Source organism: Tetrao urogallus (assembly GCF_951394365.1).
Source record: "Tetrao urogallus genome assembly, chromosome: 1".
Taxonomy (NCBI): domain Eukaryota; kingdom Metazoa; phylum Chordata; class Aves; order Galliformes; family Phasianidae; genus Tetrao; species Tetrao urogallus.
Window position 1 is genome coordinate 156,529,397 of NC_136813.1, and position 17,559 is coordinate 156,546,955.

Below are 17,559 nucleotides of genomic sequence, written 5' to 3' on the forward strand. Positions count from 1 at the left end.
TAATGTTTATTCACAGTATTCATAAAACATGGGAGAACCAACTTAATCTTATATTGATATTGTTCATCACAGAGTTTTGCCAGCCTTTTTTGCATGCTTGAGATCCTGTCGTATCCTTTTAGAGACATCCATCCTGAGGTGCATGAAATTGCATAAATATACATCCATAAATACTAAAGTAGATCCTCACAGTGTAATCATGCTTTTCTTCTATGTTTTGATTTCTTTTGCAGTAATTAAATGTAGCGGCATTTAGATTTTATTCCTGGCCTGCAAGTATTGAAATCATAATTCCAATGGCTTAAGAAAAATTGAGAAAACATTTTGCTTTTCAGCATTTCATGTTGACATGTGGATCTGCATTTCCTGGTTTTATTCTGCTAATCTTTTTCAACATGCAGGCAAACATGATGGGTGGTAGAATTTTAATTCTTGACAAGTGTTCATAAACAAAATATCCCATTCACGTCTGTGCTTTCTGTAGATGTACTCTCATATGATGTAATTACAGAGTGCCTTCCACATTGCAACTCTGAGTTGCTTCCTACTTCAACTACAAGGATCACCTCTTCAGCCAGTTGCCACGGATACTGTATTTCACTTTTTTTTTTTCTTTGCTGTTTTGGAACAGCTGAATTTCATATAACATTCTTTTGTGACCACATAGCTATCACTAACATGCAGCATTATTTTTACAGAATAAGGACGAAATCAGGATTAACTGAAAACATGCTCTCTAACAAGCTACGCTTTGATAGTAGGATTATATCCAGGTAATTACAATTTTTTTGGAAGCCTTTCGATTCTGTGAATATGTGAATAATGATTGTAACTCTTCTGAAATAATTAATTATAATGAACTTCCTCCGTTGTATGTATAGGAAAAAAAATGAATATGCAGTGTAGGTGAATGTGTGTGTGTGTGTGTGTGTGTGTGTGTGTGTGTATATACATATATATACACGTGTGCACTTACAATACAGTACAAAATTACAGTACAAAATTTGACCTGGCTTGTAGTGCCATTGTACAGCATTAAGATGCATAAGTCATGCTATGTTACCATCATGTCTGTCGTAGGACAGTGAGGTGTCTGTGCAGGACAACCACTGCAAATTGGTTAATGAAAAATTCTATGGTCTTGTCTCATGGTATGTGGCAACCACTGTGAATGGAAGGGATGGGTTTGTGTTTCGTTTGTGGATTCTTGCGTACTAAACCTTGTAGGTTTAAGGCAGCTTTGAAACTGATCTGAATTGAGTAGTGGTGGCATAAACATGTTCTTCAGCACTGAAGCAGTGAACTGTATATACAGCCAAGGATTCAGCAGAATAGCTTCATATACCATAATGACTACAGGTAGTCCAGGTTTAGGTAATCTAGTTAATGAATGAAAATTACATTGGTCTACTAAAGCAGGAAAATTTGATAGACTTTCTTAACATGATGGAGAACAGAATATTCCATGTAGATTTGGTCACAAATCCAGAAGAGGAATTCTACAGTGGTTTAGAGAAAGTAGATAGCTTTTAAGAGGAAAAAACATTGTGCAATATGGAAGAGTAGACACAAAGTGGGTGCTTCAAAATAGAAGTCCTATTTGTGTTTGGGTTGAATTAAACATGTATGTATGTAACAATGTAAATATTCTTTTCAATTTTCCTTCCAGAAATGGTCGTGATGCTTGTAGGGACTTGATTGGATTCTTTTTTACATGTGACAAATCCCTTACTGTATATGAATTCCGACAGTTTGGAAAAAATAGGTAGGTTAAGTTTCTTTTAAAAATGTTTTAGAAAATGTCTTTAACTTTACTTAGGAAACCTAAGAAAACGTAATTGTGTTCAGGTTGTTTCTGAATTATTTCACAGAACAAATGCCTTGCCTTTCATTCAGAAGGGAGTTTATCAACATCAGCGAGGACAAAGGAAGGGAGAAGCTTATGATCTCAGCGATTTCTACATCGTAAGTGTTTTTCTGTTGAACTCAAGGCAATGATGTTGGCGAATTTGAACTAATATTTCAATATTCAAATTCTAAATTGTGATATATCATTTAGGGTCTTCCTTTCAGTAGCATTTTCAATTTACACATTTTTCAGGAGTCTGAATTATTCTTCGTGTTTTAGAGATTCCTCCTTTGACTTCAGTTTGTAGCATTCCCACTAGAGGGCAGAAGACTGCAGATAGTGTAGACCTATCTGTAGAAAAAACATGATTCACGGAGTCCTGAAGATGAAATAGAAAACCAAAGCACTCTTTAAAAAAGTAATCATCTTTACAAGCTTTGCTGGAATTTTTGACAGGAGTCAATGTCTAAATATTTTTAATCACGAGGGAATTGTATGTTAATTGGTTTTAACCCAGAAGTTTGAAAATATTGACCACCAGCTGTTTAAAGAGAGCTTTTGTTACTTTTTTTCTTGCAGAAAGTGATTGAAACATCATTTGAATAAGTTGCATGTCTAATCAAGTTTATACTTATTTGAGCATTTGCGACTTCATCCGCCAGCTAACCTGATTAATGATTATGAATCACACTGGGTTAAGGGTTCCTGACTCATAAACACTAGCATAATTTTTCAAATACGGCATGTTTTGTCTGCATCCTCCTGAAAAAACTTAAATTTAGAGAAAACAGTGTATTTGAGTGAAGTATTGAAACAGTCAGGAAGAATGCAGGCCCTCTCTGGAAGGAAAATGGAAACTTGGTCATGAGGGATAAGGAAAAAACTGAGGTGCTCAATGACTTCTTTGCCTCAGTCTTCACTGGTGAGGGCTCTAGCCACACCACCTAAGTTGACGATAGCAATGGTAAGAACTTGGAGAAAGTAATCTGCCTGCTGTAAGTGATTACGAGGATCAAGACCATCTAAAGAACTTGAAGTGCATAAGTCCATGGGACCTGGTGAGATCCGTCCATGGGTTCTTAAGGAACTGGTGGATGAAGTTGCCGGGCTGCTATTCATGATATTTGAAAGGTCATGGAAGTCTGGTGAAGTTCCCACTGTTTGGAAAAAGGAAAACATAACAGCCATTTTCAAGAAGGGAAAAAAAGAAGATCTGGGGAACTACAGGCCAGTCAGTCTCGCCTCTGTGCCTGGAAAGATCATGGAGCAGACCCTCCTGAAGGCCCTTCTAAGGCACATGGAAAAATAAAGATGAGGTAGTTGGTGGTAACCAACATGGCTTCATCAAGGGTAAATCATGCCTGACAAATATGGTGGCTTTTTATGTTGGAGTTACAGCATCAGTGGATAAAGGAAGAGCAACTGATGTCACGTACCTGGACTTGTGCAAAGTGTTTGACACTGTCCCACATGACATCCTGGTCACCAAATTGGAGAAAAATGGATTTGATGGATGGACCAGTCATTGGATAAGGAATGAATTGGCTGGATGGTCGCACTCGGAGAGTTGCAGTTGAGGGCTCAATGCCCAAGTGAAGTTCAGTGATGAGTGGCATTCCTCAGGGATCAGTCTTGGGACCAGTGTTATTTAACATCTTTGTAGATGACATAGACAGTGGGATTGAGTGCACCCTCAGCAAGTTTACAGTTGATACCAAGCTGAGTAGTGCGGTTGACATGCTGGAGTGAGGGGATGCTATCCAGTGCGACCTGGACAGGCTTGAGAGATGGGCCTATGCCAACCTCATGAAGTTCAACAAGGCTAAGTGCAGTGTCCTGCATCTGGGTTGGGGCAGTCTCAAGCACGGATACAGGTTGGGTGAAGAATAGCTTGAGAGCAGCTCAGAGGAAAAGGATTTGGGAGTGCTGACTGATGAAAGATTCAACATGAGCCAGCAGTGTGCACTTGCAGCCCAGAAGTCCAACTGTATCCTAGGTTGCATCAAGAGAAGTGTGACCAGCAGGTCAGGGGTGGTGATTTCTGCCCCCCTACTCTGCTCTTGTGAGACTCCACCTGGAGTCCAGGTCGGTAGCCCCCAGTACAAGAAGGACGTGGAGACGTTGAAGCAGGTCCAGAGGAGGGCCATGAAGATAATCTGAGGGCTGGAGCACCTCCTCTATGAAGACATGCTGAGGGAGCTTGTGCTTTTCAGCCTGGAGAACAGAAGGCTATGAGGAGACCTTATAGTGACCTTCCAGAACTTAAAGGGAGCCTACAGAATGACAAAGAGGGACTTCTTAGAAGGGCAGGAAGCGACAGAACGAGGGGAAATTGTTTTAAGCTGGAAGAGGGTAGATTTAGACTAGATATCAAGAAGAAATTATTTACTGTGAGGGTGGTGAGACACTGGAACAGGTTGCCCAGAGAGGTTGTGGGTGCCCCTCCTTGGAAGCATTCAAGGCCAGGCTGGATGGGGCTGTGAGCAACCTGGTCTAGAGGGAGGTGTCCCTGCCTACAGCAGGGGATTAGAACTAGGTGATCTTAAAAGATCAAGAGAGAAGAGAAATAGAAAAGTAGAGCCAGGCTGAGGAAACAACAATCTGTAGTCCTTCATTCCTAAACTGTGACTTGAGGCACAAGTGGCCCTCTTCCTAGACAAACTTCTACATAGAGGATAATATTTCATTTTGAAGCATGCAGCTATTTTTATTTACTACTAGAAAAGCTGTTTAGAAGGTTAACTGACATTAGCTACACTTTTTTTGTCATTACATACCTAAATGTTAATAGTCATACTTCTTGAAAGTAGTTGTATTTTACAAATTACATGACCTATTTGTAAATAACTGTACACTTTCCAACAGGGAGCTAACCTAACTTTCCAAAGTGTTGATCATAATCTTCCAAAAAGCGTCAAGCAGAATCCAATTCTGACCCTTCGTGTAATAGGTATTGATGAAGCTGCTATGGATTTTCTAAAGTAAGTGCCACCAACTGTTTTTCAAATTAGTTTTCCCTACTTAAGCAAAAAATCTTTTTTATAAAAACTTGTAACTTCTTATTTATACTGTTAAAAAAAAAAAATCTGTATTTAGGAGAAATTAGTAATAAACATGAGAGGATGTATGTAATTTATTATAGAATGATAAGGAGTAAGATGAAAAATGAAATTAGAGATGAAGCTATGTTATTTGCTTTGAAGTTTTTTTCAATACAAAACCTTATGAACATTTTTCAATGTAATGAACTAATATACTGTGTTCAGGAGAAAAATACTTTTTTGTGATTAATGTTATAATTGAATCTTCTGTGAAGCCTATATTAAAAGCTTACATTAGTCAAACGATACAGGTGTTTGAACACAGTCAATGGAAGAATAGAAGATTTCTCTGGTTGTTTTTTGTTTGTTTGTTTGTTTTTTCATTTTTGTATCTCTTTTCTTCTAGATATTGCTACACATTGTAGACTGCAGGCACTGGGGCAACTCATTTGTCTTCTGTAATGATCCCCATGTTCCAACAGAATCTTTTATCACATGCTCTTTCCCTCATTCTCTTCAATTGTGTATATTGCAAATCTGCTTTAGCCTTTTGGTGTAGTGAGGAATGCTCCTTTCTGCACCAGAGGGCGGTGCTTGCCTCATAGTGGCAATTCTGAGTTACTGTTGAAGAATACACATCCTGATAGCATTCTCTGTGCTACTATATCATACACAGTCCATCGATTTTAGGACAGATGGCACAGGCTCATCATATCAGCACATAATAATTTGACATTGTATGATACTGAATGTCTTAAGAATTAAAGTGTTAATTTTGCTACATTGCCTATTTCTCCCCTCCCTATTGCAAGTGCATGAGGTAACAAAGTAGAAATAAGGACTATTTTTGTGCTACATTATATCATTAATATCTAATTGAGAAATCAAATTATGCCATATATTGTCTTTCCAGTCTCTTGCTATTTGTGTCTCAACTGGTATGGTTTGCTATGGCAAAGAACTGTGGAGAGAGAGGTTCAAGTGTTTTATCTGCTCCCTAAATCATTGTAGTCATGGTGTGTACATTAAACAGTCATTAAATGACACTTCTGATTTGGACATTTACTCAGATTTCCTGCAAACTTCATAATAATGAGATATGAGTGATCTTAACACGTTTCATTAGAATGCATGGCCTAGATATTTCCTCAGATTATCTGCACTTGATTTTTTTCCTCTTTCCTGCTGAAATAGAAGTTGATAATGTCTGAAGATGGGCTGTGATCGAAGGGAGGAAATTCTCTTCTTTTGCATTTTCTCTCTTTTATGAACAGTGGGATATAAGTATGATGAAAATACAACTCTAATACGTTACATGGTACAGCAGAAAAGCTTTTTTGGAGCAGGATTTCTACACTTGCTTTTTCAAAATATGTTTTAGAAAATTACATTGTTCTGTAGAGAATTTCATAGAACTTTTTCAGTTAATCCCCCAATATGCATTATTTTTCACAGTCAGTGCACTTATCTCACTATCTGCAGAAATAAACAGTCAGGGCAATGAACTGTCTTTCTCTGGGGTTTCTGGTTTCTATTGTGAATACACTGTTTCTTACCACCAAAAAAAAAGAAAAAAGGTATGAAAATTTGTTGCCTGAATATGGAAGTTAAGTAAGTCTGAAATACCATCAGTTTGATTATTCAAATTTTGGTGAGAAGTTTGTCCCTGTTGCCTCTTGTCCTGTCAGTGGGCTGCATTGAGCAGATCCTGGCTCAGTCGTCTTTACTCTCTCCCATCAGATATTTGCACACACTGGTAAGATACCCCTGAGCCTTGCTTTCTCAGGTCTAACCACTCTCAGATCACACAGCCTCTTGATTTGGAACAGCAATAACAAAGCCTTAATTAAATACATTCAGTATGTAAAGACTGCTTTCATCAGAACAATTTAACTGACTATTATTTTTCGTTCTGAAGCTGTTTAGATGCATGAAGCTTGTTCTCAGTTATGGTAATACTCACTTTATATCTCTTTACACTGAAAGCTCTGCAAAGGGGCCATAGTGAGCTAACAGTCCACAGAACAGTATATTCAAACTTAATTGGTTGTAGAAAGATATATCTGTACGATACTTACTGCTAATTGCTCCCTCTGCAGCATTTTCATGAAATAATATAGTTAAATTTTGGATAGCTTATGTAGGATATTTTATATCTCAGAAGCATATCATTTTGGTAAATATCTTGCATTTATTGCTAATTTTCTACCTGTGACATTTGGAGTTGATTCGGTGTTATTTCTGAAGGCTCTCTCTTCAGGCTATAATTTCATATTTTCTGCTACTTGTGATGGAACAAATCGTTTCTTTCTTCCACGTTCTCTCTAACTGAAGTGTTATGGGTTGGTTTTTTTTTCTTTTTCCCAAATAGTTGACTAAATTTCAGATTGTGAAATCAGCCTATTTTTTTTCTGAACAGTGTGTTTGAAAGGGATGATATTGAACTATAACTTATTCTTCTCTGGCAGAATACTCTCTTACCCTCGTTACTATACTTAGAGAGAATCCTGCTCAGATAGAGTCTTGAAGGTCTAATGCAGATTTACAAGAGCAGCTATGTCCTGCTGTCACAAGTTATGAATCTTCTGTGTTTTATGTTTATTTTAGAGTGTTATCCTCTGTAGGTGGCTGTTGATGGTAATGTACAGTTTAGGTGGTTTGATATGAACAAGTTCATAGGGGCTTCATAATGGAAAGTACACAAACTGGAGAGATGTAAATTCTTAATAGGCAGGAGAGAAGTAATTCTTTCTCTGAAGGAAGAAGTACTCCTCCATGACAAGGCATTGGTGAACAAGCAGTTCTAAATTGACAGTAGAGCTTTTGCATCTGCCTTCCTACTCTGATTAAAGTAGTTGCAGGAGTAGGAGTAGGTTTTCTTTTGTTTTGTTCATTTTCTTCGTATAGATTATTTGCAACAGTATTTTTTCTATCAATCTTTGTAATGATTTCTGACTGGGGATTCTGGGGGCGGGGGGACCTTTTCAGAACACAATCACTTGCCAGGAAAAAAAATACACAATTTCACTATAATTCCTTGTTCATGCCTATGATGTACTGATCCAGCTTTTGATCTACATCTTTGCTATTGTTTGTACCCTTACCAGATGAACTTAGAAAACTAACTTAACAACACTGAGTTTGCATTCATTTATTTTGTCAGACATACAGTTAGCATTGTGAATGAAAATATAAACGAGGTCAGAAACTCTTTGTTGCATCAAATTCAGTGTCAAATCTATGTAGCTAATCCTGCTTTCTACAGGAAAAGTTGCAAACCAGTGTCATGGAATGGCGCTTTCTTTTTCATGGAAGGATGCTTGTCTTTCTTCTGTTTGTTAGTGGTTGGCTTGTTTCTGAAATGAGAAGGCTCATGCATTTCCCAGTTAGGCTCTCATTAAACCTAAAGTCCCTCCATTTAATCTCCGGTGCAAGAGAAAATTTCTGTGATTAACTGGCATTTCAAAGTCAGTTAAGGCTCCTATGTGGTCTCTTCCTGTAAGTGGGCATAGTAAGGAGAAAAAAAAAGCCCAGAACTGTGTAGTGTTAACATATCTGTCATTAATATGCCTCATATTGCTTGTTAGTTACCTGGAAAATTCATTTCTTTATTTGAGAGAGATTTTTTTTTTTTTTTTTTTTTTCCTGGAGGATTTATCTGTGCAGTGTCCAAATAAATACACATCAAATCTGTGTATGTGTTTTCTGGGTGATTTCAACTTTGCTGACGTTCTTTTCAGATGGCTGATTTACACTGGAACAAAAGGGAGGAACTATATGAAATTTTGTTACCCTGTTATTCATCCTTTTAATGCTCAGTGCCTCATCTGTCTGAGTGTCATCAGATGTTAAAAGTAATTGGAATCTGCACAGACTATTTGTAACAGTGAGGTTATTGAAAGAATAAGTTCATTCAGATCTTTGTCTCCAATGTCTCCTAAGATTGCTAACAATAAAGGCACATGAGTGTAGAACACTTTCAGTTAATTCTTTTCTTGCAGAATCACCTTGCCTCTAGTTTGTTCTAGTCATTAAGTTCAAAGACTTTGAGAGAAACATTTTCCTTCAGAATATATGTGGAGAATACATGGGATATTTTATAAACACATAGAGGAATTTCAACCTTTTGAAATTTCTCTGAGCTATCTCACAACATTCTTTGGATGTGACTCCCAATCACAGTGTCCCGTTCATTAGCTCTGTTTCTTTTTCTTTTTTTTTTTTCCCATAAGCACGTTTTTAGAAATCCATGATTCATTTATCAGAACATTTTAAAAAGTATTACATTATGTAGTGCTGTGGTGACCAAGCAAAGAAAGCGGATTTTTAACCAATAATCAGCATACGGACGTGTTTGCATTCGTTAAAGTCTTCATGACAGAACAATCCTCAGGTCCTCTGGTCTTATGCCAATCTACTGGCCATTCCTTTTCTGAACAGTGTCCCTCCTTCAGCTTGCAACATTTTCATATCTCATATTTAGTGGATTTCTGGCTGTTGCCAGAAAAAATGCATTTCTACTACAGCTGTTTTCCATCAAGTAACGTTATGTGTGATTTTAACCAACCAACATTAAATTTTGATTATTGTAGAGATTCCTCCTTGAAATTCAACCAAGAATATTCTGAGCGATTGATTGATGACGGCAGAGTGTTCAAGAAAATTCAAGGTTTGTGTCTACCAGAACCCCCTTGATTTTCATTTCTGTGTCTCTAACTTTATTGTTCAATACAAGGAGCTGCGATGGCAGTTCAGAGGTTCTATTTGAATAAACAAAATTAAACAAGAGTTCGGTAGTTGTCAGAATATTATTGGAGTCTGATATCAGAATAAAACTATCATAAGAATGAGTTCTACTCTCCTTTTCCTTTAAATAGATGGTCTGCTTAATGATTTTGGAAAGAGTGTGGAATAATTGTGAGTGTAATCAAGATGATATTACTTTCTGTGATGACAAAAATCTTTAAAATATGCTGAAGTATAACACTAGTCCTTTTTTAAACTGGCATTAAATTAAAAAAGCACTGATGAAATGTAAGAACACGTTCTCATTTCATCACTTCTGTGCTCAGTAGTTCTTCGACCATTATTTCTACACACTGAGAAGTTGTTTTTTCATACTCTTGTAACAGTGTTTGTACTAAATGTGTGAATACAATTTAGTATCTAGAATATGCAATTGAATTTTACCAGGTTCCTACCTGTCTTATTTTGGACAAGGGCACAGCTTTGCGTTTAAAACTATGACAACGTGAGCACCTTACTGTGCTCTTGCTGTGTAACTGGTAGTCAACATAGGCAGTTGAATTTACACACAAATTGATTTCTCAATTATCTGAATATATCTAAAGTTTGTTGGTGTGGCCTGGAAGAAGGCAAGATGTATTTTCATGTACTTCTGACTTTGATCTTTAGTGGAAAAAATGCGTTCCTCTCTCCTCCATTTTGCTTTTTAAGTAGGTGCCAGTACTTTGAAAATGTAGTGAGATAATAGATGGCTTCTGCTATGGTATGCTGAGAAACTCAGACATCCCTGAAGTAAAACAGATGTTGGTAATGCTGTCACTGTTAGCATAGAAAGTTTGGAATGATTTTACAAACTTACTAATAGTTGTTTCTGGTTCCACATGTATTAGCATGTTTATAGGCAGAGGAGGCACTCTGTATTCATTAGTAGAACATTTGTTTTACCAAAGTACAGCATTACTAAATTGTTTTGTTTGTTGAAATTATGTATGTGACCAATTCCATTGAAAGTTAGCAGTTTTATCATATCAGCACATAGAAGGTAATCGAGCCATTCTTTCTTTCCTCCTGCGATCTTCCAAATGTTTTGTTAGATGTTCCTGCTAATTTATACAATTTCCATTCAAATGTTAAATAATTGATAGTTACATTTTAAACTCCTATGCCATCATTGAAGGTAAGAGAGCCTGGATGTGTGCATTGGCTGTTTTAACCTGCAGCGTTACAGGCTGTTGTGGTTTTGTTTACGTTTATAACAGCTCTGTAACGTGTGGTCAACTTTGGCTGAATATTGCACTCTTTTCTTTCTGTAAATCCTCAGGTATGCTCAGAGAGACTTTAAGTAAAAGAGGAGTTAGAGTTGTAACAGGCTTAGGAAAATATTTCCGACAAATAGACAAGAACGGCAATGGTTTTCTTTCTCAGGCAGACTTTAAAGAAGCTCTAAAACTATTCCATTTGGAAGTGTCTGAACAGGTAAGTCTAACTGAAATTGTAATAATGGGCAGTATCTCACTTTAGCTTACTGAAATGCTTCTTTTCTTTGCTTAAATCTATAGTTTAATATGGTGTAATTTTTGCAAGGCTTTTTTTTTTCTGGTGCTACATTGGCATTTCTACATTCAGCCCCTTGTAAAATTCTGAAATAAGTAAAAAGAAAATAAAGAAAAAGAGCTGTCTTTCTGAGGGATGAATGGAATTGCAATTATTTTTCTTTTGGGGCCTTTTGCAGTTATTGTATATGATGCCATTTACTTATCAGTCTTCCTTCTAAATATTATTTTACAAAAACAATACACAGCTATCAAAACTGCAAACAACGTGAATTATGGCTATCAGTGACTGATGATAACTTGAATTATTTTGATGAATCTTCAAGTCAGTTTGAATTGGGACATTCTTCTTTGTGAAGTTTGCACTGCAGCAATTGCTTTATTTCAGGACGTCATGAAAAGCTTTGGCAAAATATTTTTAAATTACAGGACTTTGAATCCTTATGGCTTATTCTTGATGATAGCAAGAGTGCTAAAGTCGACTATGGTGAATTTATTCATGCTGTAGCTGGAGAAATGAATGAATATCGGAAAGCATTTGTAAGAAAAGTAAGTTTTACTGCACTGTAATTGTAGATATTTTGCAGTCTAACTTTTGGAGTTGGTTTTTTATTTGAATATTTTTCCTTACATTTTGTTCCTGGTAACTGTCTTTTTAAATTGTCAAAGGAGTGAATTAAAATGAATGTAAACTGGAAGACTGCATGCTGTTTCACTGTTGAATGAAATTTAGTTTTGAACTCTGCCACCTAGAATCAAATATTTTATTATTTTGAGATTGAGTCTGTATGCTATTCTTACAGTTCACTCCAGTGTGTAAAGCATCTGGCACTCTGAAGCAGTATCTTCCAAAAGTCTGTTTCTGTATTTTGGCAGATCACCCTGTGATCTGTATATACTGTGCGCTTATTTTTTCTTCCAATGTCTGAAATAGAGGCAATAATACTTGCCTTCTTTGAAATGTACAGTTAAAGGCATTAAGTTAGTGAGAGTTTTTTATATTGGAAATGTCATTTGTTAAATGTGTATCTAGAAATTGGAAAGACAAACTATAGTGCCAGTGTATTGTGGAACCATTTCCAATATGAGACACTGATTGCAAATCAGCCAGTATTGTAGGGATGGAATATCATAATGAAAAACTATGACACATACTTTGAAACTTTTAATTATGAAGGATCTGACTCTCCTGGCCTTCTGCATTGAGTGTGTGTATTAAAAGTAAACTGTTGGAATGAGAATGAAGCTGCTGTAAGAAGTGCTGAAGAAGCCTCTATTGGAATGACACTGGAATCATACTAATTGGAGGAGGCAGAAAGGAAGCATCTTGACTGCAGATGCCAGGGATGTGCTAGAAATTTTGGAGAGAATACAATTTTTTTTTTTGAGTTTGTGAGGGACAGCATTTAATGTGAAAGTTGTTGAAATAAAATGATTGCAAAATTCCCCACCGTAGAATCTTTTACTGGCATCCAAGTGTCAGTGATGGAAGACTCAGTTTACTTATGTAAAATGGTTATGTCAGAATAATTAATTGCAAAAGATCTAGAAGTACGTATTAAGTATGTGAGTATATTTGATCTTTAAATATTTCCTTTTTTTTATTTTATTTTATTTTACCTTGTTTAGGCTTATATGAAACTAGATTTCAACAAAACTGGAAGTGTTCCCATGGTAGACATCAGAAAATGTTACTGTGCAAAGAAACATCCTCTAGTGTTGGCAGGTAATTCATATGAACAAAAAGAATATACCTGTAATTAATGAATTCACCATGTTAGCAGAGAAAACAGATTCAGAGACTGCTGCAAACATGAAATGTTTTTGTGTTGGCCTAGACTTCAGCTGTTGACAAGAACTTTTCTCCTCTGGTTATCCATAACGTGAAACAGGACTATAAATAGTACTGCAGTTCATCTGTATGATTTTAATACTTTTATCACACTGCGAAGACTTCAGATATGCAGGCTAGGTTTCTTTCCTTACCTTTGTAGGACTGTATTTAAGTAGTTGCATCTTAGCTCTTGTGTGCAAGCACTCACTGACATACACAATATTAGCAGTCTTAAATTAGGAGGATGCTCTCCCTTTCATGTTACTGTTCTCTCTCAGTACACATAAGGTTTCCAAGTGACACGATTTTCTCATCACTTGAAGTTCCTTCTGAATAAATTATTCATTTATTTCTGCTCATGGTTGTTCCTTTTTACTGAGGAAATGTTTGAGAATTCTGAAAAGATAATGAAGATAGCAGTGTGTTTAAACTCTTGCTGCTAAAAAAAAAAATAATAGGAGTTTAAATCTTTGTAGGTCAGTTTGTAAAACAACATCTCCAATGTATCGGACTCATTACTGTGAAAGCCTCCTTGATGTCTTGACCCCTTCTATTTTACCTATAGAGAAGAGGATGTTTTTTGTTTTGCCAACAACATCATAGTAACACATGAGGACAGCCTGTGGCTTAAGGATGATGGACGTGCAATTTTTTTCTCTATAATGCTGTATTTTCTCCAGTTTTTCCCTCAGTGCAGTAAAAGTTATCTGAGTATAATCTTGATTAAGTCACAAAAAAGCACTTGTCAATTCCGGAACGTTTTTGAATGAAAGTCATATCTTAATGTGTTCCTAGAGCTTTGAGCTTGTTTTACGTTAAATGCATGTTTTGTTACAAGTTTACCTCTGAATTACCAACATTTTAATTAAAGAATACATTGTTCAGTTTTCTCAGTCATTTGAGGAAAAATCTTCTTGATCTCATAATCCATTGAAACTGACTTTGGCCTCATGTTTCCATTTATATTTAATGCTATCATTTGCTATCAAAGTAAGGTAAATACTGCAGCTGATACCAGGTGGACAAATGATTTCATTGCCCCCTGTGAAGTCAGAATATTGAATTTTAAGTTTCGTTTCTTAAGATAGACTGAAAGCTGTATATTCACTGGTCTTAGAAATGTGTTTGATGGAAAAAATAAACTTTCACAGGCAAAGCTACAGAAGAAGAAATTAAAGTGTCATTTCTAGAGACATTAGGAGAATCCTGCAGCAATCCTGAAGAAGTGTCCTATTCTGAGTTTGAAGATTACTATGAAGGATTAAGTATTGGAATCACAGATGATGATGATTTTGTTAACATCTTAAGGAACCCTTGGGGAATTTAGAGTGGAAGAAGACAAAAATGAGGGAGAGACTCCTCCTGAACAAAAACAGAGCTACATAAGGGAGGATTTGATCATGATGTGCATTGCTTAATAATTATTGCTTTATATTGATTTCAAGGACTGAAAATTTTAGATGTTTTCAGAATCATACAAGACATGGTAAGTTTCTTAGAGTGCCTGTTGAGCAGAGATGACCACTGTTTTAATGTAAATGCTCTTTATGCACTTTCATGGCCTGTTCCCCATACCAGGAGGCATCGAGTGGATGTTTGAACAAAGAGACTTATTTTAAAAGTAAGTGGGAATAGAATACTAAAATGTATGTATGAGTAATGCAAGAAAAAAAAAAAACAGTTTTCTGATTGTTTTGACAGTGTAGGCACAGTATCTTTTTTTTTTTTTTTCAGTTTTATTTTATAAAAATAGTATAATTGCTCTTAAAACTTTATTTGCTTTATTTCTCCTTTACTGTGTTGGTGATCAGCCTGGAAAAGGCCATCTTCATCCAATTTGGAGGACGTCTGCTGTACTGAAAATGCAGAGAAGTTCACACAAATTAGTTTTGAAGCCAGTACCCAGCTCATCTTTACTGATCTTATTTTTTCATCTTGGTCAGGCGTCTGAAGCTGAATGTTGAATACAAAAGGCTTAATAAGCACAAGTATATTTTTTCTGCCTATGTTTTGCTAAATTATTTTCAAATCAGATTTGTATGTAAATATCTGACTTCTCTACTTTGAATTTCTGAGACTTTTTTTTAAATTAAGCAATTATATCCTTTGTCAGGCTGATATGCAGAACTTCGTGTCTAATTTAAAAGTATAGATCAGAAAAATCTATATTGAAAGAGCACCATTGCACCAAAAACTAAATTCTGAATTAAAATATTTCTTACTACTTCAGATAGTTAGCCAGGTAAGCTTTTCTATGTAATACATCCTTTTAATTCTGTAAGGTTAATTGTGTTAAGTAATAAAAAATGTGTTATAAATAAATTATATATGTATGTATTGATACCTTTGGTTTCAGTGTACCTCTCACCAAAATTAACAGTGTGTTGAACTGCATTTCTTGAGCTTATGCAATTACAGTATATTCCTTTTCCCCTTGCTGGTCTGACCAGTTTTGAATGTATAGCTTGGGGTTCAGAGGACTTCCTCTGAAACAGAATTTGTGTTCTACAGAAATTTAAGGACAGTGCTGAAATGAATGCTAAAATCAGGGACTTTAGACCCTCTGTGTCTGACTGGTTTGTTCTAGTTACAGCATTTTTGTGTTCTAATTACTTGTGTTTTTGTTATCATCTGAATTTCTGTAGCCTGACCTTTCTTGTAATTAGAATTGCAGTTTCTGCTCTGAACCTTCAAATGAAGGATTTTTTTTTTTCCCCAGTTCTTTTGAGGCTGCAGATGTCTGCATTGGTTTACAAAACAAAGCAAAATTCTGTCATTGCTTATTCTAAGAAGAGTTCTGATGTGGCTCATCACAATCTTTTTATTCCCCATTCCTGCTGAAATTTCTCTTGCTGGTAAGGTTCTGTCAGTTGGTCATGGAACTGGTGATTCTGAAATGGACATGCTCAGCAGAAGCTGCACAGGTCCTATGTGCTGCAAATTAAGTGCTTTTTAAAATTTTGTTCTTAGCACAAAACTTAGGTGAATGATGTACATGAATGATATTTCTATAATTTTTGTAGTAATGCTTCTTCATCTGAAGTCAAAATTTTAATTGGTTAATCTACAGTAAACTCTAAAGGTCAAAAATTGCCTAAAAAATGTAAGTATGTACTCTGGTAATTCTGAAAAACCTGCTAGGTATTTCATTTCTATTAACTTCAAGGTCAGTTACACATCAGTGGCCGCCTCTAAACATCAGCTATAATGTCTCTGAATTTTTAATGGAGTTCACAAAAGCTCCTGTTTTAAAAAGTCATCTTCCATTTGCCTGCTGTTATTTGTTCTGTCAGCTTAAGAAAGTGGCAAAGAATTGACGCAGACTTCTATGCAAACCTGGCACACCGTGCTTACAGTTAGTTGTAAAACCAGAAGGACTGAAACCATATTCAAACCAAGGTCTGTGACATCTGATTCTGTTTTCTGTATTGGAAGCAAGCACCCATCAATGCTGTAGATCTTAGTTGGTACTGTTCCTCTTTGGAAATCAGATAGCAAAGAAAGGCAGGGCAGCAACGTGATTCTGTAAACCCCAACAGGTTTTCTTTTTCTCTCAGTATCTAATAAGTTAGTTTGTTTGTTTATTTGAAGGGGCTTGAAATCTGCTTCTATGGTTGAATTATTCAGAACTGAGAATAACCAACCATTGTGATCTGTATTGCTGTGTTCCAGTACTCAGAAAAGCTGTCAAAAGACGTTCTTAGTAACAGCGGTCTCAATGCTCTGCTTAATTGTGTTCTGATTTGTTCTTTTTTAATTGTGAATCATTTGATGAACCCAAAACCTTTTCTTTGGTCAATGCTTTGTAACTTTAACACTTTCTGGATATATCTGCTGGGGCTTAATGCCTCTAAATGTGTTTGAACAAAACTCTTTTCTGTATTTTGTGCCTTAGTATCTCAAAGTTGCTTATGTTTTCTGAATGAGAATGTGTTTTTAGACGTGGTGTTCTCAGCCACAGAACTGGCTTCTTTCCTTAAAATTACTAAAAACTAGTGGTCTTAATGACAGCCTAATTTAAATTTATGCTAAGAAGTCTTAGCAGTCTGATGTAATTGAGAATAGGAGAAGTCCATTATGCTGCAAGCATGTTTTGTCCTAAGAAATGCATGCACTCCCAGAAGACAAGTGAAAATTAATGAAGTGATATAACTTCTCAATCTTAAGGTCTGAGACCACTTCATCAAGCAAATGTGCACTGGTAATACTGGCTGGAATGTTTGTGGACATTTTAAGAAGCAAAATACAAGCACCAGTACAAATAATCAGAATTTTCTCTTTTGTCAGTTAATGGAAATGTAGCATCCTCACCTGGGATAGCTCTGGTGGTAAGATAAGGTGTTCTGACTGATTTACACACACAAACTTATTTTTCTTCCTTAAGAGCCACGGCCAGATGATCAAATTCTATTCTCCTTCAGGGACAACATCCCTGCTAGAACGTGCGCACTGAGGTACTCTTTAGTTTGTGTCTGGTTTTGAACGGGTTATCTCTCATGTAAAACAGAAAGCCTAGAGTTGATTTCTTCTGTGTTG

General features: G+C 36.1%; 1 protein-coding gene across 1 annotated transcript in view; it reads left to right on the forward strand.

Annotated features, from left to right (window-relative positions):
* Window positions 1-14,350, forward strand: part of CAPS2 (calcyphosine 2) — a gene marked incomplete at both ends in the record, with an annotated part of 37,948 nt that extends 23,598 nt beyond the window's left edge. Inside the window, 9 exon segments of the mRNA XM_079533177.1 lie at window positions 699-773; window positions 1,670-1,765; window positions 1,872-1,965; window positions 4,715-4,830; window positions 9,483-9,559; window positions 10,958-11,112; window positions 11,619-11,738; window positions 12,819-12,915; window positions 14,175-14,350. Coding sequence (XP_079389303.1) covers window positions 699-773; window positions 1,670-1,765; window positions 1,872-1,965; window positions 4,715-4,830; window positions 9,483-9,559; window positions 10,958-11,112; window positions 11,619-11,738; window positions 12,819-12,915; window positions 14,175-14,350 — 1,006 coding nt within the window.
* Between the last annotated feature and the right edge of the window lie 3,209 nt (window positions 14,351-17,559).